At 55.0% G+C, this 26,363-nt stretch overlaps 7 protein-coding genes and 1 non-coding gene across 8 annotated transcripts; 5 read left to right on the top strand and 3 right to left on the bottom strand.

The window, feature by feature from the left end:
* The first annotated feature begins 403 nt into the window (after nucleotides 1-403).
* On the top strand, nucleotides 404-1,371 carry BKA78DRAFT_86826 (uncharacterized protein). The gene has a single exon (XM_066893879.1). The coding sequence runs from the start codon at nucleotides 542-544 to the stop codon at nucleotides 1,223-1,225; it is 684 nt and encodes a 227-aa protein (XP_066748317.1). The 5' UTR covers nucleotides 404-541; the 3' UTR covers nucleotides 1,226-1,371.
* On the top strand, nucleotides 1,372-2,210 carry BKA78DRAFT_86827 (uncharacterized protein). The gene is made up of 2 exons (XM_066893880.1): nucleotides 1,372-1,796; nucleotides 1,849-2,210. The coding sequence occupies exons 1-2, from the start codon at nucleotides 1,517-1,519 to the stop codon at nucleotides 2,052-2,054; spliced, it is 486 nt and encodes a 161-aa protein (XP_066748316.1). The 5' UTR covers nucleotides 1,372-1,516; the 3' UTR covers nucleotides 2,055-2,210.
* Nucleotides 2,211-4,640: 2,430 nt separating this feature from the next.
* On the top strand, nucleotides 4,641-5,505 carry BKA78DRAFT_86820 (uncharacterized protein). Its single transcript, XM_066893878.1, has one exon. It carries the CDS (start codon nucleotides 4,946-4,948, stop codon nucleotides 5,429-5,431), a length of 486 nt encoding a protein of 161 aa, XP_066748315.1. The 5' UTR covers nucleotides 4,641-4,945; the 3' UTR covers nucleotides 5,432-5,505.
* A 74-nt stretch (nucleotides 5,506-5,579) lies between these two features.
* BKA78DRAFT_292978 (uncharacterized protein) lies at nucleotides 5,580-6,407 on the bottom strand (the record flags this gene model as incomplete). The annotated part of the gene is made up of 1 exon (XM_066886135.1): nucleotides 5,580-6,407. One exon carries the CDS (start codon nucleotides 6,405-6,407, stop codon nucleotides 5,580-5,582), a length of 828 nt encoding a protein of 275 aa, XP_066748314.1.
* A 6,078-nt stretch (nucleotides 6,408-12,485) lies between these two features.
* Nucleotides 12,486-12,567, bottom strand: BKA78DRAFT_t44. The gene has a single exon. It is a non-coding gene; the product is annotated as a tRNA-Arg (tRNA).
* Nucleotides 12,568-14,356: 1,789 nt separating this feature from the next.
* On the bottom strand, nucleotides 14,357-15,892 carry BKA78DRAFT_330121 (uncharacterized protein; the record flags this gene model as incomplete). The annotated part of the gene is made up of 2 exons (XM_066889733.1): nucleotides 14,357-14,488; nucleotides 14,540-15,892. The coding sequence occupies 2 exons, from the start codon at nucleotides 15,890-15,892 to the stop codon at nucleotides 14,357-14,359; spliced, it is 1,485 nt and encodes a 494-aa protein (XP_066748313.1).
* A 954-nt stretch (nucleotides 15,893-16,846) lies between these two features.
* BKA78DRAFT_292976 (uncharacterized protein) lies at nucleotides 16,847-18,094 on the top strand (the record flags this gene model as incomplete). Its single annotated transcript, XM_066886134.1, has 1 exon — nucleotides 16,847-18,094. One exon carries the CDS (start codon nucleotides 16,847-16,849, stop codon nucleotides 18,092-18,094), a length of 1,248 nt encoding a protein of 415 aa, XP_066748312.1.
* Nucleotides 18,095-19,263: 1,169 nt separating this feature from the next.
* On the top strand, nucleotides 19,264-25,451 carry BKA78DRAFT_278726 (DNA topoisomerase). The gene is made up of 3 exons (XM_066885596.1): nucleotides 19,264-20,004; nucleotides 20,058-23,405; nucleotides 23,457-25,451. Exons 1-3 carry the CDS (start codon nucleotides 19,456-19,458, stop codon nucleotides 25,083-25,085), a joined length of 5,526 nt encoding a protein of 1,841 aa, XP_066748311.1. The 5' UTR covers nucleotides 19,264-19,455; the 3' UTR covers nucleotides 25,086-25,451.
* The last annotated feature ends 912 nt before the right edge of the window (nucleotides 25,452-26,363 follow it).

The raw sequence follows: 26,363 nt of genomic DNA, 5'->3' as shown, positions 1-26,363 counted from the left end.
GACAGGATCTCCATTGCAGCGGGGCGGGAGAAGAGGATAGGCTGACAAAAGACTTGGCTTGGAGGGGGGGGGGGGGGGGGGGGAGGGGGCCTGCTGGAGCTGGTCGGAGTGAATGACGATGGTGGTTGTGGTTGCAGACGTGGTGTTTGTCGATGGATCGGTACTGGCCGGGCCGGGTTAGCAAGCGCGTAAACACCACGACGAGTGGACGTGACGGACCAAGAGCTGGGAGGGATCCTGTCAACTCGAGACAGGTGTTGGATGAAGGGTTTGCAGTGGTCCATTCCGAGCTGGTCGTGAGCAGTCGTGGCGTCGGGGGCAGCGTGAGGACGAGGGACGGGAGCATGGCATGGGATGCAGCAGCACAGCCAGCGGACTACTTGCCGCTTTGTCATTAGCCGCCGCCACTCTGCTCTTCTCTCAGCCACCTCTACCCTTCTACTCACCCTCCACCGCACACGCTACCCGCGAGGTGACGATATGACGCCCTCTCCCGCCGCCCGCGGCTGATCGAAGCTCCAAAGAAAAGCCCGGACGCCCAATGCACCCTCATGCCATGCGCTGCCATGCCATGTCCATTGCCAATATCCCACGGCATGATGCCCCTGGAGACAACATGATGGCCGTCTGTTCATCTGCAATCATGACCGCGGACGACACGACATGGACGCCTCTTTCGCGCTCTCACGAGTTTCGGAGATTCAGTCAATGCAAGTCGTCGCGGCGGCGTCTGCAACACTCCGGCTGCAGATCCCAAAAGACGCACGCTGTTGGAGCTCGAGCTCGACGACGACGACTCCCTGGAAGAGATGAGAAGAAGGCGGCGCAGCTAAGACGCGTGCCAGCACCTGCCCGCGACCGTCTCTCTTTGCGTCAACCGCTTTGCCGTCGTCGTCCGATGATAGGCAACATGGTTGATGTGCATGGCCCAACTCGTCACAGCAGCTCAAGGCCTGTACCGTACGTAAGCCCCTGGCATGGCGTTGCGTTGGACGACCTTCTATCCACGTGGACTCGCGACGCCGTAGCCCTGTTGGTCATTATTTTCGTATTTTCTCTCCCACATGTCCTTCTTTTCCCCTCGCTCTGTGCGTACCGCCTTTGTGCTCCTTTCGGCAGGGGTCAAGCGGGGGAGACAAGCTTAAAAAAAAACATTGGCTGTAAACGCACGTCGTCATTTATCGATGGTGCCCAGGATGTCAGACGTGGCGGAGGGATGCGCTGATGAGGCCTTCTCTTTCTGGTCGATTGTGCTGTTGGCATAACTCCCACAGCGCCTGCTATCCGTCAACCTGGTTCCCCAAAAGACCACGGGCCCCATGGCATACACCCATCACAGGACGGAGGTGCAGAATGGACGGATCATTCATGCCGAGGAAAAAGCGCCCCTCTGTTCGCATGCGGCAAACGCAGACGACAAATCTCCACTGCCTCATCAATTTTTCTGGAGTCTGCCAGCCAGCCAGCCCGTCCCAAACTGTCGGGCCTTTTGCTCACCGGCAAGGCGAGGCGCGTGATGGCCAGGAGAGGAGCCTCAGGTGTTGTTTCGACTTTGACTCCGGGAACCGCTGTCGGCGGGAACAGCCGTCCGCGCTTGTTGCAAGAGCCTCCAAGGTTGCGCCGAGAAGCTCCGCCGACAACAGCTCGCTGCTGTGACGCTCCTCGAGAACAGAACCACACCGCATCTGATGTCTCCATGATCGGCCGCTCTGCACCCCTGTTGCCCGCAGCTTGTCAGCACTCTCAGTACCGTCAGCGCTGCGTGCCGGAAAGGGCGGCGTGCATCTGTGCCGCAGGTGCGTTTCCAACGTTCCCAAATCATGTCACTACCTACCGTTGAAACATCAGCCGGAGACGAAGCCCAAGGTGAACAATGTGTCGTTGATCTTGTCGACAAGGGGCTCTGCCGGACGCAGCTCCTGTTGCGCCAGACTCGATCAAACTGCGGATCACCGACAACATCGCAGTGTATCAGCAGAATCTGCGGCTCTGTGGTAGGTGGAATCGGAACAACATCTTTCTGTTGTGCCCATAGACCTTGGAGAGTACAATGACCCAGTGCCTCCTCTCGTCTTTCGCTCGATGCCCAGCGCGTGCATGGCTTGACCGCATTCGCGTACCCTGCATTACTCGGCCGCTCTTTCTATCGCCCCTGATTTCTCCTCCTATTGTACTACGCGATGTTGCTCACAACTGCAGGACGGAGCTATGCACAGGTTAGTATCAAGGGTATACCTCTCCGGCCTGCCTCAAGCATTCCCCACCTTGCTAACCAGGAAGCCCATACTTTTCCTGTGTCGCTAGCACCATGATTCGATGTGGTACAGGCACATGGTCTCTACGATGCTGCTATTATCAGAAAACCACCCTTTGTTCAATTATAGCATGCCGGCCACCCGTTTGGCCGTCGCCCGAGCATGCACGACATCACTGGCCGTCCTTTAACCGCAATCGGGGCGATTGTCTTCAAGATCCCGCCGACAAGAGTCCTCTGTAGCCCCTTGACGTCGCTCCCGGGCACCCTAGATCAGCTTACGACCCTCCAGCACAGCCATGTCAAGCAGATCGCATTTTCATGCAAACAACATCCGTGGCAAAAAGTACGTGTCCTGCAAAACCCTTTTTCTCTTTCCCCAGATCCAAATCCGAACGCTCGGGCTTTTTGGTCGGGCGCTCTCGGGCTCGGATATGAAACACCGGCCCCGAACATTTTGCACTGCCTCACGACCTACCCGAGTGAGTTGCCAGGGCATATACAGGTTGGTGTTGTTGATGATGGACAGGACCATGTGTGCCCGCAGAACGCAGTTTGAAAGATAGCCCTACAGTATCAAGTGTCGCGGGCCTGACTCCGTGCTGGCCCCTTCTAGAAGAAGATCAGAAGCGTGCCTCAGGTCTCGGATCCGCCAGGGGTTTGGTGGTCTAAACCAGCGGAATCCCGCCGTCCTCTCCGCACGAGCCCTTTTTGATGCGCCTCGAGCAGGAATCGACGGCGAAAGTATGGCCCGACGCTGTGACCAGTTCAGGAGCTGGCCGATACCTACACCACCGGGGACGACGTCGTACAACATATTACCGCATCGGGAAGTCCAACGATCACGCCTGCCCTAAGGCGCGCCAGGCGGCCAAACACGCACAACAGAATCCACGAGCACACGCAGCAGCCTTGCCTCGTGGTGCTGGTGAACGCGTCAGACAGGAGCAATAGTCTGCAGCATGTTGGAGAAACAGTCTCAAAACTGGGACAAAACCTGTCGACGCGCATCTTGTTCGTCTCATGGAACGGGTAGGCGTTCAAGTGCCGGTACCTGACAGTCGTTGGCGCATGGGCTAACAACCGCTACCGGCTGCGCTTGCTTTACCACGCCCTTTGCACCGGATCTAAGCTGTCGCGTGGCGCTGGCGCCCTTGCATGCCCGTCCAGGAATATCCCTCCCACATGCTATGCGGAAGAGTTGCCGACGATGGTCCAAAGATGAGTATGATCTCACGGGAACCTGAGCGCTGAGGCGGACACGGGGCAACGGCCATCACTGGTACATCTGCCGTGGGCCTTTCCGTGACAGGCCCAAAAAAAAGTCGAGCATTTTCTGAACTGGGACATGTAATACAATCCTCACGAGCAGTGGTGTACCGACTTCATCGAAAGGTAGCGGAGCTACGAGCTCCGTGGACGCGCAAGCGGGCTTGAAAAAAAGGAACAGGCCCCATACTGTATGCAGTCGATGTCCGGCGACTCAATTCTTGGGCGGCCGTTTGCGCCTCAAAGGGGAACTCAAGGGCAACGAGTTCTTGGATACCGTGATGCTTGAGATATTTGGCGTCTGGTACGCGGTTCCGGCTTGACGCCCTTCGAAGCTGTTCAGGCAAAGGATCCGAGAACGAGCTCAAGCATTCTGAAATTAGGGGATGAACGCGGACAAGCTTAAGGTGAGGCTGCAGCTTGCCTCGATGAACTTGTAGGCGCTGGATCTCGAGGGCCAAAAGTGCAGCAACAGGCGCCGTGGCTTGCGATGCAGTAGCGGTCCAATAGTATGGGCGCCACTGGTCAGTCGAGAGCGCCAACAGCGTGGTGGTTTTCGAAGCAGGGCCTTGTTCGCCTTCTGCGACACAGAAAATCTCCGCCGCCGACACCACGAGCTGCTCTCGTCGTCAAGCATCATCGACGCAGCAGTGTGGTGGAGACGCGGACGGGTATGCACTGGGGGATCCCAGCTGCCCCGGGCCCAGCGCGGAGATGTGCCTGTTGGTCAGGCCCAACGCCCGCGCCCGACGTTGCCGACAGGGACCGTTCCCTGTCGACCGGCAACATCCATTATTCTGGCCTCTCATGATGCTGACGATGTTGCTTCCAACTACCCGATACACATTCCACCAGCACAGCCAAAATGAGCGGAACAAGACTACGACAGCAAGTGGCGATCGAGACGGTCAGCAGATCCAACACCGTATATGCAGTCTGTACGCAGACACATGATCCAGCATCCTCCACGCCACCCTGCCTCCAGCAGCAAACATTATTTTTGAGCCTCACATTACACAACTTTTCGGGGCAGGCAAGGAGGTGACGGGAGCCAGGAATGACGTGAACGGCAGGCGTACGGCGTCCCATCGCGTACCTGCCAAGCTCTCAAGGAATTAAAAAAAATCAACTCATCTTTGAACTTGTCCATGCACCCCGTTGCCGTTCCCGACTTTCGGCAGCATCATCAACATAGACTTCGGGTACATACGAATCTAGGAAAATCTTGTCTTGTTTCCGCTATGTCCGCCTCTAACCTCCGGTCGGGGTCAGTTCTGCTCCCCTTGGTCCGATGTTTACCCAGAGAGACTATGGACTGGGTGACTGGGCGGGCTCCACCATCTCCACGGCACTCAGGCCTCCGCTGATTTAACGGATATCAGACCGGCAAACAGCGTACTGACCCTTCCCCAGCACACCCATATGGTGACGTCGACGCCAACTACTGCCAACGCCAGGACGGGCATTGCAGCCCAAAGTAGACCAACATGCCGCGCAGGGCTATTGAATATCCACCACTCCAGCGCAACCATACCATCTGCATGGCGCCTGGAGGCCCAGGATAATTTAAGCAACGCCCCGACGGTACCCTCCGTTGCGCTGATTGAACGGAATGAGAAACTCCGTCTGCATCGGATCGTCACTCGCGCTCCATCCCTTATTCAGAATTCAACACCCGTCTGCACGATCCTCCAAGTCGGTCTCATTGGTTCCAAGAACAGATGCGGCTCAAGACACATCGACAGTATCAATTCACAACACGACAATGATTTTCGACGGCGCTATAGCCCGGACGGCAGCAGCCGTTGCTTTACCGTCCTGCAGCGTACCGTTGCGCAGTCCCGTTCCTCCAACGCACGCGCATGTCCACGCCCCAAGCCATGCGACGGGACGACATCAAGGACGTAACAGCAACATCAAACAAGAGGGGAACATCAGCTGAGAGGCACCTCTGGAGCCTGGCAGAGAAGCAATAATGCGACAAAGGAGCGAGCTTCAACCTCCCGTCGGTCCAAACCTGCCGGATTCTCCAGGCATTTTTTGCAGTCGTCTCCACCTACGCGCCTAGGAGAAGGGGCATTCCTCTCATACTCACACCACACGGACGTCCGGCACCCACGTATGAGTCTTGTTTGAACCAAGGCCGCCCAGAAGCAGGACGACCCGGCTTCGGGTCTGACCGACGGCAAACGTCGCCAGCATCGTCCACCTCCCGAGAGCTGAGATGGAAGGCTATCGTCACATGCGGAAGGAAACGTGACCGATCCTCCAACGAGGGGGCCGACGACGACCACGCCGTGACACCGACTCTACCCACTTGACTAGCAGTTTTACTGACTTGCTGCATGGCCCATATAGATGAATGACCATAAATAAGGTAGGTGGACCGAGCCATCTCACTGTGCAGGGTGGTCTGTTCTCCTGGTCTTCTCCTCTTTTCGTTGGTCCAAAAAGCAAAGCAACGAATCGATAATGCGATCAGACGGGCATCAGACATGAGACAGGCGGGTGTGAAGAGGGACTCGGGAGCCAGGCCGGTAGGTGCTTCAACCCCCTCCCAAGAGTCCTTGAACCAGGGGAGGGACGTGTGAGGCAGGGGGAGCGGGGCGTGTGCAAAGCGGGCGGGCGATAAAAATCGACGAGTGACATGCATGAAAAGAGTCAGGACGATGGTGATCCTTAACATCTCTGCGCAAGCGCAAGAAATGACCTCGGAGCAGAGCGGGAATTTGACTGGGGCGGAGTCAATGGCATAAGAGAGAGAGGGCAGGGGGACCATCACTGATTGAGGGGCTACAGCGGGGGTAAGTGCCACAATGCATGCTGCGAGAGCGCAGAGGAAAACGCAAAATACCACCACGAGCCTTGTTGGATGCGTTCGCATGCCCGTAGGCCTCTGCCCTCCCGGTCTGTCTGCACGCAGAGTCCCCTCTGCTAAACGGAAGAAGGATTTGACTGCCCCAGTCAGCGGCTCTCATGAGGCGGTTAGACTGGATTTGTAAGTCGGGGTCTTCTGTGGCCGGTGCGCCAACGCGGACGGTTCTCTGAACGGAAGTATACCGCTCTATTGCTACACTGATGTGTCTGATGTCTACACTGAGGACATTGTAGTGAACGACGTTCTGGAGAGAGACGCAGGTGGTAGTCAGTCTTGATGGACTGCAGACGAAGAAGACGTCAGTGACTGAGTCGTGGATCTCGCTATCAATTCCACATCGCCACACAATCCATAGTGCCAACAAAACCGGCGGTGGCAGCTCCACTTGATGATTGCTACATTCTCGCTCGTATCTGCGGCGCCAAAGCATCAGTAGAAGCCACAACTAGACAGCCTTCGTACTCCTTTGCATCTACTTTGCAAGATTAAGAATCGTCCCAAGCGGAATCCTTCTGTCTGCAAGTGGGGTTCTCAACCAACAAGCCTGTTTTCCAGCCTGCCAATCGCGCGACCGAGCCCAGTTCCAGTCCTCTGTGCATGCCCTCCATCCAACCGAAGACCACAGGCCGTTCCTGTCCTGCCTGCTCCTTCACCCGCCGACGAAGAAGACAATTTCACCGGGACACTTCTCTGGAACCAGAACAAGGAACGCCGCCAGCGTCTCTAGACGGACTGGACAATAACCGGTGGAGACAGCGTCGAGGGAGCAGGTACTGGACAATACGGTGTGCACACGCTAGATCGGTAGCAAAGCGGAAGCCTTCAACCGGCCTCTCGATGCTATAGTTGGACGGAAGTGAAGCAGGAGTGATCGGCCTGGACGTGAGACAGTCAACGGAACGCGGTACGGACCGCTTCTGTGCTTTAGTGATGAGCTTCGACGGACCGCAGACTGCGTCGTCCATAGCAGATCAAAAGGTCGACGATATCTGCGTCGTTGAAACTACCACTGAAGGACAGAGTCAGGGCACATACATACGTTAAGCAGCATGGACCACACCCAGTCTAATGAAATCTCCGCACCATCTGCCAAAGATGCCAGATACCCTACCAAGAAATGCACGATGCGCAAAGCCGGGAGCGCCCGTTGAAGTCTCGCGCTGTCCCCAATCCGCCTCAACAGCGCTCAACACCAAAAGTTTTGCAGCAACCATCGTCAAAGCCACCTCATGGCTTAGATAGACATCACCAATCACTCACGTCCTCAACGTCATCGTCCTGCTCACAAGTTCCAACGTCGCAAATCTCGTACTCGTACGCGAACATACGGGGAGCTAATCGAGCAATGAATCAATCGGGCGCAGGGCGCGGACGGATTAGGAATTCCGAGGCTAAGAGTCTATCTTGCTGACAAGAAGACTGGCCAGAAAAAGAATGGTATGTTTACGTTCCTATGAACAGCGCAGAGCAAACCCACCTCTAAAGCGTGTGCTTGTCGAAACGTATCCGCCACTGCGACCAACTTAGCCGCAGCTACCGCGCAGGGCAGCCCAATCCGCCACCGTTGCATACGAAGGGCCTTGTGGCCTCGCCCTCTGCCTCGCGCCTCGCGCGCCACAGCCACCACTGAGGAAGAAAAAATCTACATCAACCGGCCGCCGCGCCGTTACACCTACGGCGGGGGATCAAGGCCAGAACTGGCTGGTTGGTTGGCTGACGGGGCAAGCTCCCCTCCCGTCACAACGCTCACTCACCACAGAGCGTCAGCGGCGCCGCGGCGTTCTCTCTCGCGCGCTGTCTACTCGCTCTGGCTCTGGCTCTGGTTCTCTCTTCCTTGCATACTTTCCGTGGGTACCCTGCCCTGGGCGTTCGTCCCGCCGCGCCGTGCAGGCGCGGAGGCAGATTCCTGTGTTGCGCGTAGATCGGCCCGGGCCGGCGGAAAGTAAGGTCGAGTCGAGACGGAGAGGAGAGGGGGAAGGAGGGGAGATGCTGGCTAGCTGAATAGCATGAGCGGGCGGAGCGAGGGAGCGCGGCGGGCGGAAAGGCAAGGTGGATTTAGGGTTTTTCTCGTGCCCCCCGGGGAGGGGCTAGTTGGATGGGGGAGCCATGGTCGGGGTCTGGTGTGCCTTGGATGGTTGGTGTAAGACTGCTGGCTGGGACGAGGACGTTGCCTGCTGTCTAGCGTTCGGTGAACAGGGGGAGGGAAGAAGTGAGCGAGGGGGCAAGAGTGAGTGGTGTGTTGCTGTCTGCTTGTCCGTCCGTCGTCCGTCTTTCTGTAGGTACTGTCATCTCGGTAGTACTTCTGTCGCGAGGCACCTGGAAAAAAACTCAGAGGGCGAAGCGCAAGGAGGTACTTGTGACGTTTGGTGGGCCAGCGACGGTGATGGAGGCAGTGGCACGGGACCAAAGGAGGTACCTAGGTACTTCAAAGTGAGAAAGAGTGAGTAGTGACAACGTGAGTCGTGGTCAGCATCGTCAACGATACATCCGTAGACTTGGATGGTTTGTGGGAACTCGCTGTGCGCCTGAAGCTTCGTGGTTGCGCAAGCGGCGCGGTGCCTCGTTTTAAGGGTGATGTTTTTTCCGCGCTGTTCTCGCCGGAGGAGATAGGAGGGTCGAAGAGGGAGGGATGCCGTCTCTTGTAGTCCGTAAGGGTGTGTGCTGTGTGGTGGCTTGCGCTTTGCGGGTCCAGCGATATTGCGGATGTGACGCGCTGATGTAATGCTCAAAGTGGGAAATCATCCGCTCTGCAATCCACCACTCCATTGATTCTCCTCCTCTTCATCTCCTTTTTCGTTTGTGTATTCGTATCTACGATCGCGCCGCGCTTGTGGAACCTGTAAGCGCATTATATTTCAATATTGATAGTTCCGACCAGCTCTCTCGTCCTGAACCTTGACCAGGTAGGCCTTTTCTGCCAGCAGCATCTCTCTCACTCTCATCATCCTCGCCACACAGCTCCACACAGATTCTCTGCCAGTCTGTTGTATATCCCAAATTTCCTTGCTCTTCGCAACCGCTTTTCCTTTCGTGATTTTATCGCGAGTACCTTCCTGGGCATTTCGGTGTGTTCTCGCCGACCGCCCGAGAGAGGCTAAGCAAGCCCGCCGCTATGAAATGAAGCACACAACTAATCAGCCGCCACAGCCTTATCCCAGACCGCAAGCCGCCGCTGTAGAGCAAATCGAGTGTCCGCCTTTCCGCCGCTCCCCCGACCTCTCCGCTCCCGCCCTATCTAGCGTCTCCCGCCGGCCCAGACCATTCGGTGGTCTTGGGACGTCAGCCAGAATCATAGTTACGGGAAAGGGAGGAGCCGGGTCCGAGGAACAACAAGAACAGAAGACAAAAATATCGGGAGCCCATTTAGCCGGTAGTCTAGGCAACGAAAGGGACTAGTTGACTACGGCGGAAACGCGCCAAGGGCTCCGGGCGATAGAGCTCCGCGCGGAGAACAACATGAACAGGTAGGTGAAGGTCAAGAGTGCGAAAGACGGTTTCGCGGAATGCTCCAAGAGAGATGCGGTCGAAAACCTGAAACTCAGGGACCGCACGCTAGGCCCAGCGGAGGCACGTCCGTTATTGCACTTCTCCTACACACATTTCGCTGGACATTGCGGTGTACAGTTGAGTGCAAACTCGGTGCCAAATTCGGAAGGTAGGTCCTCGGAAAGACGTATGCGATGCGAGAATGGATTACAGGCATTTGATGACGCCATGGCGGGAGCAACGGGCTGACATATCAACCTGTAAACATGGATGCCCCTTCCTGTCCGAATACGACCAACAATTAGCTGAGCGAGTTTACGGAATCATAAAAAGCATCTTGAAGATCTGAGACCAATGGACGTGCCATGATTATGTGATTGGCTGCAAGGACGAAAACAATGCGGCTGTGAAATCGAACTCAATCTTGAGTCCAAGGCGGCTTTGGCCGTTCTATTAAACTTTGCCTGGAGTCCTGATTGCAAAGTCAGCATTCTGTAGGACTGAAGAATCTGGCAAATACACGAACAATGGACATTTACTGTGTCTGCACGCATCTCTTCTCTTCGAGCTATGACGTGAAGGGAAACCCCGAACGAGACAATTGAGCTTCGGTATGAAAAGTTCAAAAGACCATGACAACAGACTTATTCCAGTTGTCCGTAGTATCAGTCGCACGAGCAGTACGTAAGCACCGCGCCGCTCCTTCCATCCAGTACCTGCGAACAAACTTACAAGCATCAAGTACTGCCATAGCAGCAAGCCGGAAACTCCTCATAATTTCGTCCACCCCACAACCAGCGCCCAACATTGAAACGTCGACCCTCTGCTCTGATTTCGAGCTTTCAAAAACCATTCTACGTTGCAGGCCTTTCTCTTCAATCGGCATTCTGATCGTCGCCACTCGCCCACTACGAGACAACACCAAGCAACCCATTGCCAAACCCCTGAGACCGTCAGGTCGTCAACCCTTCAACGCTCTTCTTTCGAGAATTCCAGTACAAAGACTTGCCGCAGTGATTATGAGAGGCTAGCTTCGAAGATGGACCGAAGAGGAAAGACATGGAAGGGAGATGAGGTGAGCTGTTGGCCTTGGAGATGAGCTGGAGAGGAAAGAGACTCAAGAGAGAGGCACAATGAGCGGAGTGCTCCGCAGCTGCAACGAGTGAAAGCTGCAACACTTCCGCAAGAGGCCATCTTGGAATCAAGAGCCGTATCCACCACCTCGCCTCTTCATTGAGAAGCGTGCAATCAAGACAAAGAACACCGGACACAGGCGGTCGGCTTCAGAGATGCTTTGAAAGAAGAGGAAAGAGATCCAAGAGAGACGAGGAGAGCCGAGAGCTTCACGGCCGCTTCGGTGTGAAGGTCATCACGCTTCCGCAGGCAGCCTCGGTGGTTGACACCGTCGTCAACACTTCCCCCCTCACTGATTGGCCCACACAGAAGGCAGCGCGTTTTGGAGGACAGTGACTCAAGAGTGACGAGGTGGGCTACAGCTAGAGCGGATACTGCCGGCATTTCAAAGATTGGAAATGAGCGAAAACACTGCCCCGGTAAACTGGAGTAGACGAGGGCTAATGTCCCTTCTGCTCTCGACTTGGTCGGGACTCGACGGATGACCACAACGCCACTCGCGCCTGGTCCTCGTGGCCTACGGCGACGTCGTCACTTCCCTCTCCACTCCCCGCGAGCCGCCCACAACCAGACCTCGACACGTCAACTGCAATTGGCTCGAAGGTTCTCCATATGGACCAGAGTCCCGCTCGGCGAAGAGAAAATGCAAGATGAGCCGAGCGTATGCTGCCAACACTCAGACCAAGTCGCCAGGATGATGGACTTAACGCACCGCGGCATCCACAAAGCAGCAAGAGAGCTTGAAAGCTCGTGGTGGCCTACTGCTCTTACACAGAAATGCGTTTACAAATCACCACAACAGATAATGATTTGGTGGAGGAACAGTGTCTATTCACCCAAGACAGCGGCGAAAAGAAATTAGACTTCAGGATGACGGCCGAGTCGTTGTAGTCGCGCACAGGGCACGGCAGGTCGCAGTTTGAAGCCGACAAGGAGTCAAAAAATTGTATTACGCCAAAAGGGGGTTTGAGCAAGGCGCATGCCAGCTGCTGGTAAGCTCCAACACTACGCACGGCCGTTGTCAAGACTCCAGGGACATCGTCGACATGGCGCCGGTCCCCCTCGTTCCCTCGTTCGAACATTCGAACCGCCCATAAAGGATTCGCTTCAACGGACTTGTATGAATATCAGAAGGCAGATTTTGTGGAGAAAAGAAACGAGGAGAAAGGATGGTTAGCTGTGAGGAATCTGGTCCATCTTCAAGGCAAGGCTGGCTGCACACACATAAAAGGCAGCACAATTCTCTAAAACACAAGCGTGCACCTTCATCCCACAACTCCAACTTTCGCCTCCACTCCCACTCCCACAGCTCCATCATTTCCGCCTGCACAATTCTCCCCCTCTGGCCTCATATCCACTGGCTCACCAAATATCAGCCATAAATCCCTCATCCGTGCTTTCGCTACCACACTTCCCAACACTCCAGTCATTGCGCAAAAAGACAGGACGCAAAACGTTAAGCAGCAGGTCAGCCAGGAATCGAACCTGGGTCTCACCGCGGAAAAGACCGTCGCCGCGGCACATGTTACCACTACACCACCAACCCTTCATAAACGTTTGCTTTCTTGCTCGCTGTGTGCTGTGGTACCGGTCGCGTGGATATATGTAGGGAATAAAAGACTGTGTGGGCATTTGCTGCTTGGCTGACCAAAATTGCGCAAGCTATTTGTTGGTTGTCCTTTCAGGAGGCGAAAGAGTGGTGAAGGATTTTCGACTGACTTCTGGCTCTCCTTCCTTTTTCGCGCAGCTAAGGGAGGCTGCGTTGGAAGGAGTATGGAACGTACGCATGAATTAGTGGAGGAGAGGTCAAATGAGTCCTAGATCTCAGGCCAGGGAAACCAATCTTTATAGTCGTCGGCCAAGTCAAAAGAGTCAAAATCCCAGCGTAGAGGTCTCGAGATCCTGGAAATGAAGACGGGTTTCAACTGCCTCTTTTGAAAGCAGCAAACTCGTAAGCTCAAGCATGTTCATGCGCCGCCAGTGATACGACGAATACCTCTGTCCCTCGACAAAAGCTTTCCCTTCCCATACTCTGTGTTACGTACGAGTACGAACCACACGCACGCGAACACGTCTTTGAAACCAGAACTTCAAGCCATCATATTATTCTATCTCTGCTTGCAAAGCAGGTACAAACCATAGAGCGGGTGTGGTATAGCTTTACTAAAGTACCAAAAAGGCGGTGAGGGGGGACATTGAGTCTGCAGGCGGCAAAAGGGGTATTGCTGCACACAGACTCGACGTGCTTGGTAGAAATAAGCTGTTCCGCGTGCTGTTTGCTGTGGAGGCATGGAGCTGAATGCAGATTGACAAATTGATGAAGGGGTTAAAAGGCAACACTCGCTGATTTGTAAAACAGAGATTGCGACCGTTGTCTTCGTATGATGTCGTTTGAGCTGCGGCAAGTTTGAAGAGAAAACGCAGGGCTGGAAAGGACTAGAAATCGAAAAACAGCGCTTCCGTCCGCAATCGCCATGAGTATTGTAGAAAAGGGGGCAAATGTGTTCATAAGAGGGACAAGCAATGTGTTCATCACGCATGGGAAGGTTTGTATGTGAAGGGAAAATGGAGAAAAACACAGGCAGCGGCGGAAGAACCGAGCCCAGACATCATCCATCGCTTTGCCGCTATGAGGGAGGAGAGAGGGGGGAAAGCTCGACGTCTTTCCCCCAAAAGGTGCAACGATATGATGGAAAACATGACGAAAAAGAAAGAAATGAAGCAGGCCGTGATCATGTATTCCTCCCAGTCGCCGCCCAAAATTCCATCCTCCTCAAGCTGCGACTTCGTCTTTCGTGATAGCTTGAAAGGAGCTCTCAAATCATCGATCCCAGGAAAATCCCTATAAAACGCCGTTTCGCTCCTCCCCAGTCCTGCCCAGATAGACCTCAAGTGTGAACGAAGAAAACAAGACTCATTATGTCCGACTTGTCGCTTTGAGTGAAAAACACATTTACCATCAGAAGCATCCACCCGAAATGAAAAACAAACTTGGGCTTTGAACAACGCACATGAGAAAGGACAATTGTCCTGTATCCGAGAGCTGTGAATATGGAAACGCAAAGTGAACCCATGGGTGATGTCAGATAGAAACCAACGAGTCGCTAGTTGCGATGTTTCGAAAGCGCGTGCTATATGCATGACGAGCCTGCAATTGGTGAGCCGGGAAGCTTTTCCACCTGTACAGAGCTGATGAGCAAAGAGAGCACAGTGCTGTCCGAGGCCAGCGATCAGGAATGTGCAAGGGATTTCGTCGAAGTGGCTCATCCTCTGGCGCGAAAATCCGCTGGGCGAGGATGGAGACACAAGGGCAAAGCCGTTGCATGCGCAACCAGCTAAGCTGTAGCAGGCGTTGGCGCAGCCGATGTCTCGGTACTCGGAGACGCAGGCGGGTTACTCCGCTTTTCGTGCTCCTCAACACCTTGACCTCTGCAGAGAGGACATGAATTGCGCCCGGTCGTGAGCCACTTTTGAAAGGTTAGCAATCTGCAACAAGCCCGAGGAATGAGGGTACCTACCTGATCAATACATTCCCGATGGAAGAGATGTCCGCACTGGACCAACTTCCGTGCTTCTTCTCCCACCTCGTACTCGCTTAAGCAGACAAGGCATCGCTGGTCAGCCGCTATGGTGATCAACTCCTCCCCATCGCCGGATGATGCGACCAATCCCTCAGCTTCGCCCTCGGAAGTGGATGGGACCTCGCGGATGGTGTAAATTCCACCTGCAGATGCGACGTCGGAATCGCTGGCGACAGGGGGTTTTGCGGGTCCGAGAAGCGTAGATAGAAGCATCATGTCCTCGTAGGTGGGAGCATCCGTGAAGAGACTTGGCGTAGTGAGAATTGGGTGGTTTTCCGGATAGCTGCCTCCGAGAACATAGATGATCCAGCTCCGCGGGCCTTCGCCGGGAGCGTGGTCTGGTTCGACAACGCCATTGCGCCTTGATGATCCAGCGCCAAACCTAGTGTGATCAGACTCGCTCAGGCGGCGGTGTCTGGCCGTCCGGAATGGAGGGAAACTCCTCTGCTCTGTGGGCGGGTCAAGCCCAGATCCAGCAGCGGCTGTGGACCGCGCGAGACTTTCACGGCGCGAGGATTCCGTAGATTGACCTGCCGGAGTGTCTGACAAAGGAGTGAAGGAAGGTGTCGACTCTCCTGATGAAAAGGCAGATAAGCCAGAGGGGGTCGAAGGGGGTGGTCGCGGTCCGGGGGGTGTATCAAGGCTTGAAAAAGGCCGCGGACGTTCTGTCGTACGCTGATGCCGCTGGTTGTCATACGAGCCTGGGAAAGTGTTGATGCCACCCATCGAGGCCCGACGTCTGTGACTGAACCTGGTCCCATTCTGAGGCTGGCGTAGAATACCGTCAATGCTTGGCTCGGTTCCAGATGTTATTGGCGCAGGAAAGCTAGACAGAGCATCCAAGAATGGTGGTATGTTGTCATCGTGCTGGGCGCCGCCTCCTGTGTTGGGTGTGATGGATCGGATGCCGACGATGATGATCGGTACCATTCGACCCTCACCCCCTTCTTCGCCTGCGCTTTGCGCTTCCGATGATTCTCCGGAACCATCCTGGCTATCAGAGGATCTGGTCGAAGCATTTTCTCTCCTAGTGTTGCCAAATCTGAACATGCGGAAGAAATTCAACGGAGCCGGGGAACCTGGAGTGTCCGATTCCTCATCGATAGCAGCGGCGCTTCCCCTCAGTGCAGAAGCGATTCGGCCGTTCTGCAAGGATTGTAAGAAGCCGTCAAAAGTCCCGTCCTCATCGCCGCCAACAAAGTTGCGGGCCTCTGCACCAGCCCTGTGGTCATCCCCCATGAGCGTGGCCGCCGTAGCAGCCGCAGCGACGGACAATAGACGGGAGAGCATGGCGGCGTTGTCCTCGCCGCTGCGAAGAGGAGATCGTCGACGTCTCAAAGAGTTCCTGACTCTTCCACCGGTCCTCTCGGGAACCACGGTGCCAGCCACGCGATCAAGGAGACTGGTTGGTCTCTGCCAGCTGCTCGGCGTCTCATTGTTGTCTTCCCGCTCTGGAGCTGGGGGAGTAGCTAGCGACTCGGCCTCAAAGGCTTCGGTAAAGTCATCGAAATCTAATGATCCCAGTTCCGGCGGATGTAGCCTGGGAGCAGGCTCGCTGGGGGCCTCGTCGACATGGTGCGGAGAAGTTGTGCTCCAAACGGGAATAGAAAATCTTGAGCTACTCCTTTCGGGTCGATCGCGAGAGCGTGAGGTGGATCCAGAGCGAGAGAGTATGCTGGATATGGACGAGTGAGCGCGGCTCAACCTGTGACGGTGGCGGAGGAGACCTGGGCCGTTGGCAGGCCCAGTGGAGCTGGCATCTGAACGATCCGAGTGGAGGCGGGGCAAGAAATTGAGGCTTCGGCGGGAGGAGCGAGAGGAAGGTTGCGATTCCGAAGGTGAGGGCGCATCGCGACGGCGAGATGGAGAGGAGCGTTGTGATGAGGGCGAGGAGCCGGAGGGCTGGGCAGCGCCTCGCGAGCTGCTCTGGCCCATGATGAAGGAGTACAGTCGTTGGACCAGTCCAGTGAGCGGCGAGGACTGGCAGGCGTCGGAGTAGGGAGCGAACGGGAAGGGAGGGAGGTGTTTTGGTTGGGTTGGGTTGGGACGAGGTGTTGTGGATGTTGGTGGTGGTCAACGAGGCCGCGACGCGGCGGTGATGGCGCTGGCCAACAGTTGGTTGCTGACTAGCGCATGACGATTGCACCCCTGCTTCAGGCCAACTACTCAAACTGCACCTCCGCACCGCTACTTTGAGTCTCCATCCGACATCGCCAGCCACCTCCAGTGTCTTCTTCCTCCGCCATGGCTCCCTATTTTGCCCAGCCCATCAAACCCACACAAAGCCTGCGCGCTCGCAGACACGCCGCGCCGCGCAAGCGAAAGCGTCCAGACGACGACGACAACGAAGACGACAATCAAGATTCCGACAAAGGCCGTGACCGCAGCCCAGAATCTTCCACCAGAGCCACTCCCGCCATCTCGACCCTTTCAGCCGCAGATGCCCGCCAATTTCGTACCGCCGGCCATGATCCCGACGACGACCTGCCCCCGGACCCTTTTCCACATGCTCCAACAAAGGTCACCGTGCCGAAACTCAGGTCGTCTGAGATCCAGCAAAAGCTTGCCGACCTCAAGCCTCCCATCTACGCCCCTGGTCTCTCCAAAACTGCCAGTGTAACCCAGGACCTTGACCAAAGAACCTCGAGCTTCAAGCGCCACCACTTGAGCGTTTTGACCACAGTCATGCATCACTGCTTGCTCAAAGGCGACTACCAGCGCGCGGGTCGCGCTTGGGGCATGCTGCTCAGAGCTGAGCATGCTGGCACAATTATGGACATTCGAAATCATGGGCGATGGGGCATCGGCGCAGAAGTTCTTCTCCACGGCCGTTCAAAGCCCACCGATTCTGTTGTTCTGCAAGATGGTGATGATTCCGATGGTCCCGCTGACCAGCCCGGTCGCAATCTTTTTTCTGAAGAGGGCTTTCAAGCTGCGCGCGAGTATTACGAACGCGTTATCGTCCAATATCCGTTTCTACAAACCCACCCGCACAAACCCAATGCGCTGACCTTTTATCCCGCCATGTTCAGTCTCTGGATCTACCAAATCTCCCAAGAAACCAGCCGCGCAATGGAGGAGATGGAGAAGGATGACCTTGAAGAGTCTGATGCTGGATCAGAATTCGACTCGAGAAGTGAAGACAACACGTCGAGGCAGACCAAGAAGCGAGACGCAAAGATTGTAGCCATTCGCGTCGAGGAGCTTAAGAAAGCGCAGGAAATCGCCGAGCGACTTGACAAGTTGCTGACGTCACCGCCGTTCGACAAAAACGTCGACCTACTCCAGCTTCGGGGCATGATTGCTGTGTGGATTAGCGACCTGCTCAAGATCAGCATTTCGGACGGGCAGGCCGAGAACGGGCCAAATCCCAACGACGCTGCGGCAAAAGATCAAAAAGCAATCGCCCGAGACATGTTCAACCGCGTCAAGAGTAATGGTGGTAACCTCAAAGACGCAGCTGAACAGTTTCTTGCTGATGCCAACGGTTGAATACAACTACCATGGTTCGAGATCATCGCAACCAAGAACTCATCGAGGAGGACCTGTAGAGCTAGCCCCAACCTGACCGCAGCAGACGTCTTTGCGCGACAGGCAATGCCAGGGCTTGCAAGGTAAGGTTGCTCATTCCGATTAATGTGCCGAAGCCTCTGGCTGGTCAAGAAGTTGCGGGGTTTTGCTTCGGCGGCTTCTGCGACGCATCTTGCCAAAAGACATGCGGACATGCACGCCCTGATGGTCAACTACCGAGACTTATGAATGTCCTCGGAGCCTTCGGATTCGCTCTTCAAATCTTGAAATGGAAGGAGATTTCCATGCACATGCGCTTTTGGCGCTTCCGTCGGATCTGGGTCTGGATCAAGGACAAGCGTGTCATTAAAGATGTGCATCGTCACTGCAACCATCAGGTGCGAGGCAAGTATGCACCTAGAAGGACTTTGATAGGTGCGGCCATGTCACCCTGGCGGCGTAAGTCCCATGAAAACTAGGCCAGTAGTTACTCTTGCAAAGACACTTCACGATTGTATGACGATACGAAACTTGCTGTAGCACTGATTACGATGCCAGCTGATTGTTTATGATGCAGACGTTTGTGTAACGGGCAGGTAAAGCCAATGAGATTACTGATCCATTGTTTGCAAGTATCTATGCTTCGGTGATGCGGCGTGACGAAAGAAATGTGAACCCCCAAGCAATCGCCCAGCACACGGCAAACATTCACATTTGCGAAGGTAGATATGTGGATGTAACGAGCCTCAACAGCGTCTTAGGAGACTGAAAGATACAAGCTGTCAGAGCAGCTGCAGTGAACATTCGAGTGTCTCTGTCCTGGAATTCCAGGTTGACATCATTCTCCGGCCCGGTGCGGGCAGAGAGCGAGCTGCGGTTGTTGGAGTACTTCGAAATGGCACATGTCAAGCTAGTCAAGAACAATTGAAGGTTAAAGCATTCTGGAAGCATGAGATGAGTATTCACGACTCGAGACCGAGCTCATTGGACAACAAACAGACGTAGCTGTTTTGGTGATTTGTGCCTCAGGCGTCAAGATCACTGCCCGTAGGGACCGGATGCGGGCCACGGAGCGACCGCCTGATTCTGCCGCTCAGGTAAACAAACATCGCGCTCAGCCGTAGACTCTCTCACAACCTTACGCCGCGACTCTTGCAAACCACACCCGGACCTCCCGAAGAGGCGCACTCGGCCTTGAAATAGCCTCGCTTTTCTTTTTTCGCTCCTTTCCACTTTCAAATTCTTCCGCCCTGGCTACAGCGTAAAGCGCCTCAGCGCATCGCAGTTGGCGCTACTTCGCGCCCGCTCGCTCTCTTTGATTCAACCCGAGACCGACCGCAAACATGTCGTCAGACGAGGAGTCGGTCTTCCAAGAAGACATGAGCTCCGAGTTCGAGGAAGCGCCCAAGCCCAAGAAGGCGGCACCCGCCAAGAAGGCCCCCGCGCCTAAGAAAACCACCACGAAGAAACCTCTGAGGCCAATTCAGAACGGAAGCCTAGCTCTAGACGGACACGACGATGACGATGATGGAGATTCCCAACCCGATATCCCGGCGACGAAGCCTGCGAAAGCTCCGGCGAACTCGACCGACAAGTACCAGAAGCTCACCCAGCTGGAGCACATTATCAAGAGACCCGATACATATATTGGATCGGTAGAGCGAGACTCGAAGCACATGTGGGTCTTCAACTCAGAAACCGAGTCCATGGAGAACCGTGAAGTCAGCTTTGTGCCTGGTCTGTACAAGATTTTCGACGAAATTCTGGTCAACGCCGCCGACAACAAGCAAAACGACCCCAACATGAAGGAGATCAAGGTTACGATTGATAAAGAGTCTGGAGAAATCAGCGTCCGCAACGATGGCAAGGGTATTCCAATTGAAATTCACGGAGTACGTGCAATCCTCCATCCGTCTGTATGGTTGCAGCGCTAACGTCTCCGCAGACCGAAAAGATTTATATTCCAGAGTTGATCTTCGGCCACCTCTTGACCTCTTCGAACTATGACGATGAGCAGCAAAAGGTGACGGGTGGTCGCAACGGTTACGGTGCAAAGCTTTGCAACATTTTCAGTACCGAGTTCAGCCTCGAGACCGCAGACTCGAAAACCCACCAAAAGTACAAGCAGACCTGGACGGACAACATGGGAAAGTGCAACAAAGCCAAGATCACCTCCCACAAGGGCGAGTCCTACACCAAGGTCACATTCAAGCCAGACTTTGCCAAGTTTAAAATGTCCGGCATCGACAACGACTTTGAGGCCTTGGCAAAGCGTCGTGTCTACGATATTGCTGGTACAACCAAGGGCCTCAAGGTCTACCTCAACGGTGACCGCATCAAGGTCAAGAACTTCAAGGAGTACATGAAAATGTACACCAAGGCCATCAAGACGGAGCAGGGCTCGTCATCCGACACGCAGGACGTTATTCTCACTGACAACCCGAACGAGAGGTGGGAGATTGGTTTTGCGGTATCGGACGGTGCATTCTCGCAAGTCTCTTTCGTGAACTCGATTGCAACGACTTCCGGCGGTACACACGTCAATTACATTGCTGACCAGGTGGTCAACAAGTTGACCGACATTATCAAAAAGAAGAATAAGGGCGGCTTTCAGCTGAAGCCCCAGCATCTCAAGAACCACTTGTTCCTCTTTGTCAACTGTCAGATTGTCAACCCGGCTTTCACCTCGCAGACCAAGGAGCAAATGACCACGAAAGCCAGCCAATTCGGAAGCAAATGTACTGTTTCCGAGAAGTTCCTGAAGGACATTGCCAAGACGGAAGTTGTCAACAACATCCTGCACTTTGCTCAGCAAAAGGCGGACCAGGTCCTCAAGAAAACCGACGGTTCAAGGCGTGCGCGCATGAATCACTCCAAGCTCACGGACGCCAACAAAGCTGGAACCAAGGACGGCTACAAGTGTACGTTGATCTTGACTGAAGGTGACTCGGCCAGTTTGCTTGCCCTGGCTGGACGTGCTGAGGTCGATCCTGATCTCTTCGGTGTTTTCCCGCTTCGTGGAAAGATGCTCAACGTCCGCGATGCCTCCATCGACCAGATCTCCAAGAACGAGGAAATCCAAAACATCAAAAAGTTTATTGGATTGCAGCACAAGAAAGAGTACTCCGATACCAAAGGACTCCGTTACGGCCACATCATGATCATGACCGATCAGGATCACGATGGAAGTCACATCAAGGGTCTCCTCATCAACTTCTTGCAAGTGCAATTCCCTAGTCTGCTCAAGATCGAGGGTTTCCTCCTGGAATTCATCACGCCCATCGTTAAAGTCTGGAAAGGCGACCCCAAGAAGCCCAAGGGCCTCAAGTCTTTCTTCACGATGCCCGAGTACGAGGAGTGGAAGCAGGATCCAAGTCATCAACGAGGATGGGAGCACAAGTACTACAAGGGATTGGGAACCTCCCGGCCCGAGGACGCCGTTGAGTACTTCCAGGATCTCGACAGGCACTTGAAGGAATTCCACACGATGAAGGACAAAGAGGCCGAGCTCATTGACCTTGCGTTCTCCAAGAAGAAGGCCGACGCTCGCAAGGAGTGGCTGCGCCAATTCGTTCCCGGCACTTTCCTCGACATGACGGCTCAAAAGATTAGCTACGAAGACTTCGTCAACAAGGAGCTGATTCTCTTCAGTATGGTCGACAACTTCCGCTCCATCCCCTCGGTCATTGACGGCTTGAAGCCTGGCCAACGCAAGGTCGTGTACACCTGCTTCAAGAGGAACGTGAAAAAGGACATCAAGGTCATTGAACTTGCTGGTCACGTTGGAGGTATGACAAACTATGCCTACGGTGATGCGTCTCTTCAGCAGACAATCGTTGGTCTTGCTCAGAACTTCGTTGGCTCGAACAACATCAATGTCTTGGAGCCGAGCGGTAACTTTGGTTCCCGCTTTCAAGGTGGAAGCGATGCTGCCAGCGCTCGTTACATTTACACCCGCCTGTCGCCTTTTGCTCGGCGTATCTTCCACTCGACTGATGAGCCGCTGCTCACATATGAGCAAGAGGATGGCAAGACCATTGAGCCGGCAAACTACGTGCCCATCCTGCCGATGATTCTCGTCAACGGTGCGGACGGTATTGGTACTGGTTGGAGTTCTTCTATTCCCAACTACAACCCAATGGAGATTGTCAAGAACTTGAAGCGCCGCATGGCTGGTAGCTCCAAAGAAGACATGGACCGCATGATGCCGTGGTTCAGGGGCTGGAAGGGTACTATCGAGGATGTTGGCGGCGACCGCTACAAATTCACCGGCATCATCAAGCAGACCGGCGAGCTCGAAGTCGAAATCACAGAGTTGCCCATTCGTGTGTGGACTCAGGATTTCAAGGACAAGCTTGAAGGAATCATCAAGGCTGAGAAGATCCCCTCGTTCATCAAGGATTACAACGAGTACCACACTTTGCAAAAGGTCAGCTTCGTCATCAAGATGGCGGACGCCAAGAACATGCAACAAGCCATTGAGATGGGTCTCGAGGAACGTTTCAAGCTGTACAAGAACCTCGCCACTTCGAACCTGGTCGCTTTCGATGCTCAGGGCCGCATTCAGAAGTACGCCACCGAACTCGATATTCTCGAGGAGTTCTACCACGTCCGTCTTAAGTTCTACGAGAAGCGCAAGCAGTACATGCTTGACGAAATGTCAAAGGACTTGAACAAGCTCACCAACCAGGCCCGGTTCATCCAGATGATCATCGACAACAAGCTTGTCGTGTCCAAGAAGAAGAAGATGGTCATCGTTGCTGAACTCCAGAAGCTCGGTTTCTCGCCTATCCCGAAGAACGAGGCGAAGAAGCAAGGCGAAGAGGAGGAAGTCGTCGACGAAGACGACTCAGAAGAAGACAAGGAGGCGGGTGCCAATGACTTCGACTACCTCCTGGGCATGGCTATCTGGTCTCTGACGCAAGAGCGTGTCGAGAAGCTCCTCAGGCAAATCGGCGACAAGGAGATGGAGATTGATGAGCTCATTAAGAAGTCGCCCAAGGATCTGTGGGGAACTGACTTGGATGAGTTCGTCGAGGAGTGGGAGACTCAAGAGAGGCTTGCCGAGAATGAAGCGAAGGAGTCTCGCAAGAAGGGTCGTCGCGCATCTGCCAAGCTCAAGATTGGCGGAAAGGGTGGAGCAAAGAAGCGCAAGGCTGATGACAGCGAGGCCGACAGCGACTTTGAGATCAAGCCCAAGAAGAAGGCTGCTGCGCCCAAGCAGAGCTTCTTGTCTGGCTTCATGAACAAGTACCCGGATAGCGTTGTCAACAAGACAGCTGCAAAGCCAAAGGTAAGACATTCGGCTGAGTTTTAAGATGACAAGCTAACGCATGACGTCTAGGCTGCTGAACCGGCAAAGGCGAAGTCGGGCATGCTCATGGACTTCTTGACGAGTCGCGAAAAGAAGGAGTCTTCGACCACACCCATGGATGTTGATGGCGCGTCTGACGAGCAAGTCACCAAGAAGGCTGCCTCTAAGCCGAAAGCTGCTGCTTCCAAACCGGCACCCAAGCCGATTGAGCTCAGTGATATGAGTGATGGCGATGACTTTAAGCCCGAGCCCGTTTCGAAGCCCAAGGCCAATGCCAGGAAGGCTGCTCCGAAGAAGCTGCATGTTCTCAGCGACAGCGAGGGCGACGACTTTGAGCCAGAGGCCGAGCCCGAGCCTGCACCAAGGCCGAGAGCCAACGCCAGGAAGGCCGCTCCCAAGAAGATGACCGTCATCAGTGATGATGATGATGACAGTGAGGCCGATGACATCGAACCCGAGGATGAACCTGAACCTGCGCCAAAGCCAAAGACGAATGGAAGAAAGGCGGTTCCCAAGAAGACCGTCGCCAGCGATGACGAGGAAGCCGACGACTTTGAGCCTGAGCCGGAGCCGGAGCTCAAACCAAAGGCGAATGGCAGGAAGGCTGCTCCCAAGAAGACCGTCGTTAGCGAAGACGATGAGGCCGACGACTTTGAGCCGGAGCCTGAGCCCAAACCAAAGGCGAATGGCAGGAAGGCTGCTCCAAAAAAGACCGTGGTCAGCGATGACGAGGCCGACGATTTTGAGCCTGAGCCAAAGCCCCAGCCCAAAGCCAATGGGAAGAAGGCACCCGCGAAGAAGACCGCCTTGAGCGATGACAGTGAGATGGACATCGATTCACCCCCCAAGTCGAAGCCCGCTGCCTCGAAGGCGTCCCGCAAGGCCAACGACGACAGCGATGAGGACGTTTTCGCTGCCGTCGCAGAGGCGGAGAAGAAGTCAGAGGCCCCATCGCGTAGGCGTGCTGCTGCGAAGCCCACGCGCTATGTCCTCTCGGAAGACAGCGATGAGGACATGGCAGACAATGACCTGGGCGACGTCAGTACCATGATCCGTGGTCTCGACGGCCCCTCCGTCGACGCCAACGGTCGTACTCTCTTCTCGGCCTCCAAGGGCCGCACCACCAGCACCGCCCTGCCTAAGACAGTCGGCAAGTCCAAGGCCAGCCCAGAGACGGACGAGGACAAGATGATTGATGACACGGACTACACGATGCTCGCTCCTCAGCCCTCTCCTCAACGCACAACGGCTCCGCGCAAGACGTCGGCCGCTTCCGACTCGGACAATGACGATGGCAGCGACGACGAGGCCCTCGTCAAGCCCAAATCCAAGCCCGCCCCCAAGTCTGCGCCCGCTGCCGGTGCCAAACCGCGTGGTCGCCCTCCTGGCAGCAAGAACAAGGCAGCAACCACGACGAAGGCCGCCGCTGCTCCCAAGGAGAAGGCGAAGCCTGGCCCCAAACCCAAGGCCGTCAAGCCCGCTCCTCCTCCCAAGCCTACTCAGCTGAGCCCTGCGGCCAAGGCGTACGCGAAGGCTAGACCCGGTCGTGCTGCTGCTGCTGCGTCGAAGAGCAAGTACACGGTCGAGAGTGATGACGATGAGGAGGGTGACACGTTCCACGATGCTAGCGATGGCTTTGCGGACGAGTTCAGCGAGTAGGGCGCCACTGCTGGAGCTCATTTGATGAGACTCATTCGCCAGGAGCGATGATTCTGCTAACTGTGCGGCTGGTCCCTTGGTTTCTTGTTCTATTTGCTTTCGGGGCCAAAAAATACAGATTGATACAGTGCCGTTTTCGGTAGGCGGATGAGAATCGCTTGCTCTATACCAAGGGATCGGTAGGCTGGGTGGTGTTGGCGTTTCGGAGATCCAATAGCGGACGGGGATCACTGGCACTTGGTTCGGGATGATTTCTCTGCTCTCAGAGACCCGCGTCTTCTCCTTGCTCTGTTCTTTCTTTAGCTTTCTTCGGCCTTGCTGCCACAGGCAGCGCCTGATTACACGAATAAACGCTGGTTGCGTCTCATTGCTTCTCATGCTTGATCTGTGCATCTTGACCTCTCTGCCTTCCTCGTCTACGAACGCCCGACGAAGCTTGAGTCTTCGCCTGCACACGCGTCTCATCCGCCACGACACGCCTTCCTTTCGCAGAGAAAGGTCTCTCCCAGACTAGCTGATTCCGGTAGCGAACATGACGGCCTTCGAGGCCATACTGCTACTCGTAGATGTGTCCGCTGCCGACAGATGAACGAGACCCGGTGCAGTTTGGCCTTGCGTTTAGTGTGTCACGCATTTCGAAAACACCAAACTCCCTCCGTATACGCAGACAGAGCGACTCGTGCCCCCGAGCTTCGGAAGTGCGAGTGGCCGTTGTCAGTTGTCACGCTGAACAGCTGATCGCACGTAAGCTCTCTCATGATATAAAAGGCCCGTCGTTAGTGTGCTGCACTGAGCTTTCCACTTCGATCAGACATCTCGACTCTTGAAAGAGTGAACCGAGGACATCTTCAATCACTCGAAATCGGCCGTTCAGGTTAACCTCACTTTTGGCTGTCGTGTGACGCTTCTGGGCGATCTATGTACTTTGGTCCTCTTCCTCTGCCTTCTCCCTAGATCCTTCTCTGTTTTGCCCTTTCCGCCGGAGCCGCAACGCAAAGAAACGCTGAAGGGCACTGCTGTGCTGCGATGAAGGGTGGTACCGTTATCCTAGACTGCGCCGCTGCCTGGATCATAGCTCAAACCTTCCACAGCGTCCAATCGGCAGACCGGTCCAGGAAGCAAGTGCACACTGGCAGCTGAGACGGTGGTTTGTCCAAGAGAAAAAAAGATTTTGGCAAGTTGTTATGCACTTGACTACGTTGCTCGAGTCCTGTCTTTGGAGGCTCAAGTGAGCAAAAGAAGAGCACTTTATACGTTCGAGGAAAGGCAGCAGCTCGT

Source organism: Phyllosticta capitalensis (genome assembly GCF_038381095.1).
Source record: "Phyllosticta capitalensis strain CBS 128856 chromosome Unknown BKA78scaffold_2, whole genome shotgun sequence".
NCBI lineage: Eukaryota > Fungi > Ascomycota > Dothideomycetes > Botryosphaeriales > Phyllostictaceae > Phyllosticta > Phyllosticta capitalensis.
Note: the sequence above shows the minus strand (reverse complement) of the source record. Positions and strands in the feature narration are given on the sequence as shown.

Bases quoted from the DNA above. Each gene is read 5' to 3' on its own strand.
- BKA78DRAFT_86826 (XM_066893879.1), top strand. From the start codon at position 542: ATGCACCCTCATGCCATGCGCTGCCATGCCATGTCCATTGCCAATATC.
- BKA78DRAFT_86827 (XM_066893880.1), top strand. From the start codon at position 1,517: ATGGCCAGGAGAGGAGCCTCAGGTGTTGTTTCGACTTTGACTCCGGGA. The intron at 1,797-1,848 runs GTGCGTTTCCAA...TTGAAACATCAG, and splicing joins GGCGTGCATCTGTGCCGCAG to CCGGAGACGAAGCCCAAGGT.
- BKA78DRAFT_86820 (XM_066893878.1), top strand. From the start codon at position 4,946: ATGGTGACGTCGACGCCAACTACTGCCAACGCCAGGACGGGCATTGCA.
- BKA78DRAFT_278726 (XM_066885596.1), top strand. From the start codon at position 19,456: ATGTCGTCAGACGAGGAGTCGGTCTTCCAAGAAGACATGAGCTCCGAG. The intron at 20,005-20,057 runs GTACGTGCAATC...ACGTCTCCGCAG, and splicing joins TTCCAATTGAAATTCACGGA to ACCGAAAAGATTTATATTCC. The intron at 23,406-23,456 runs GTAAGACATTCG...CATGACGTCTAG, and splicing joins AGACAGCTGCAAAGCCAAAG to GCTGCTGAACCGGCAAAGGC.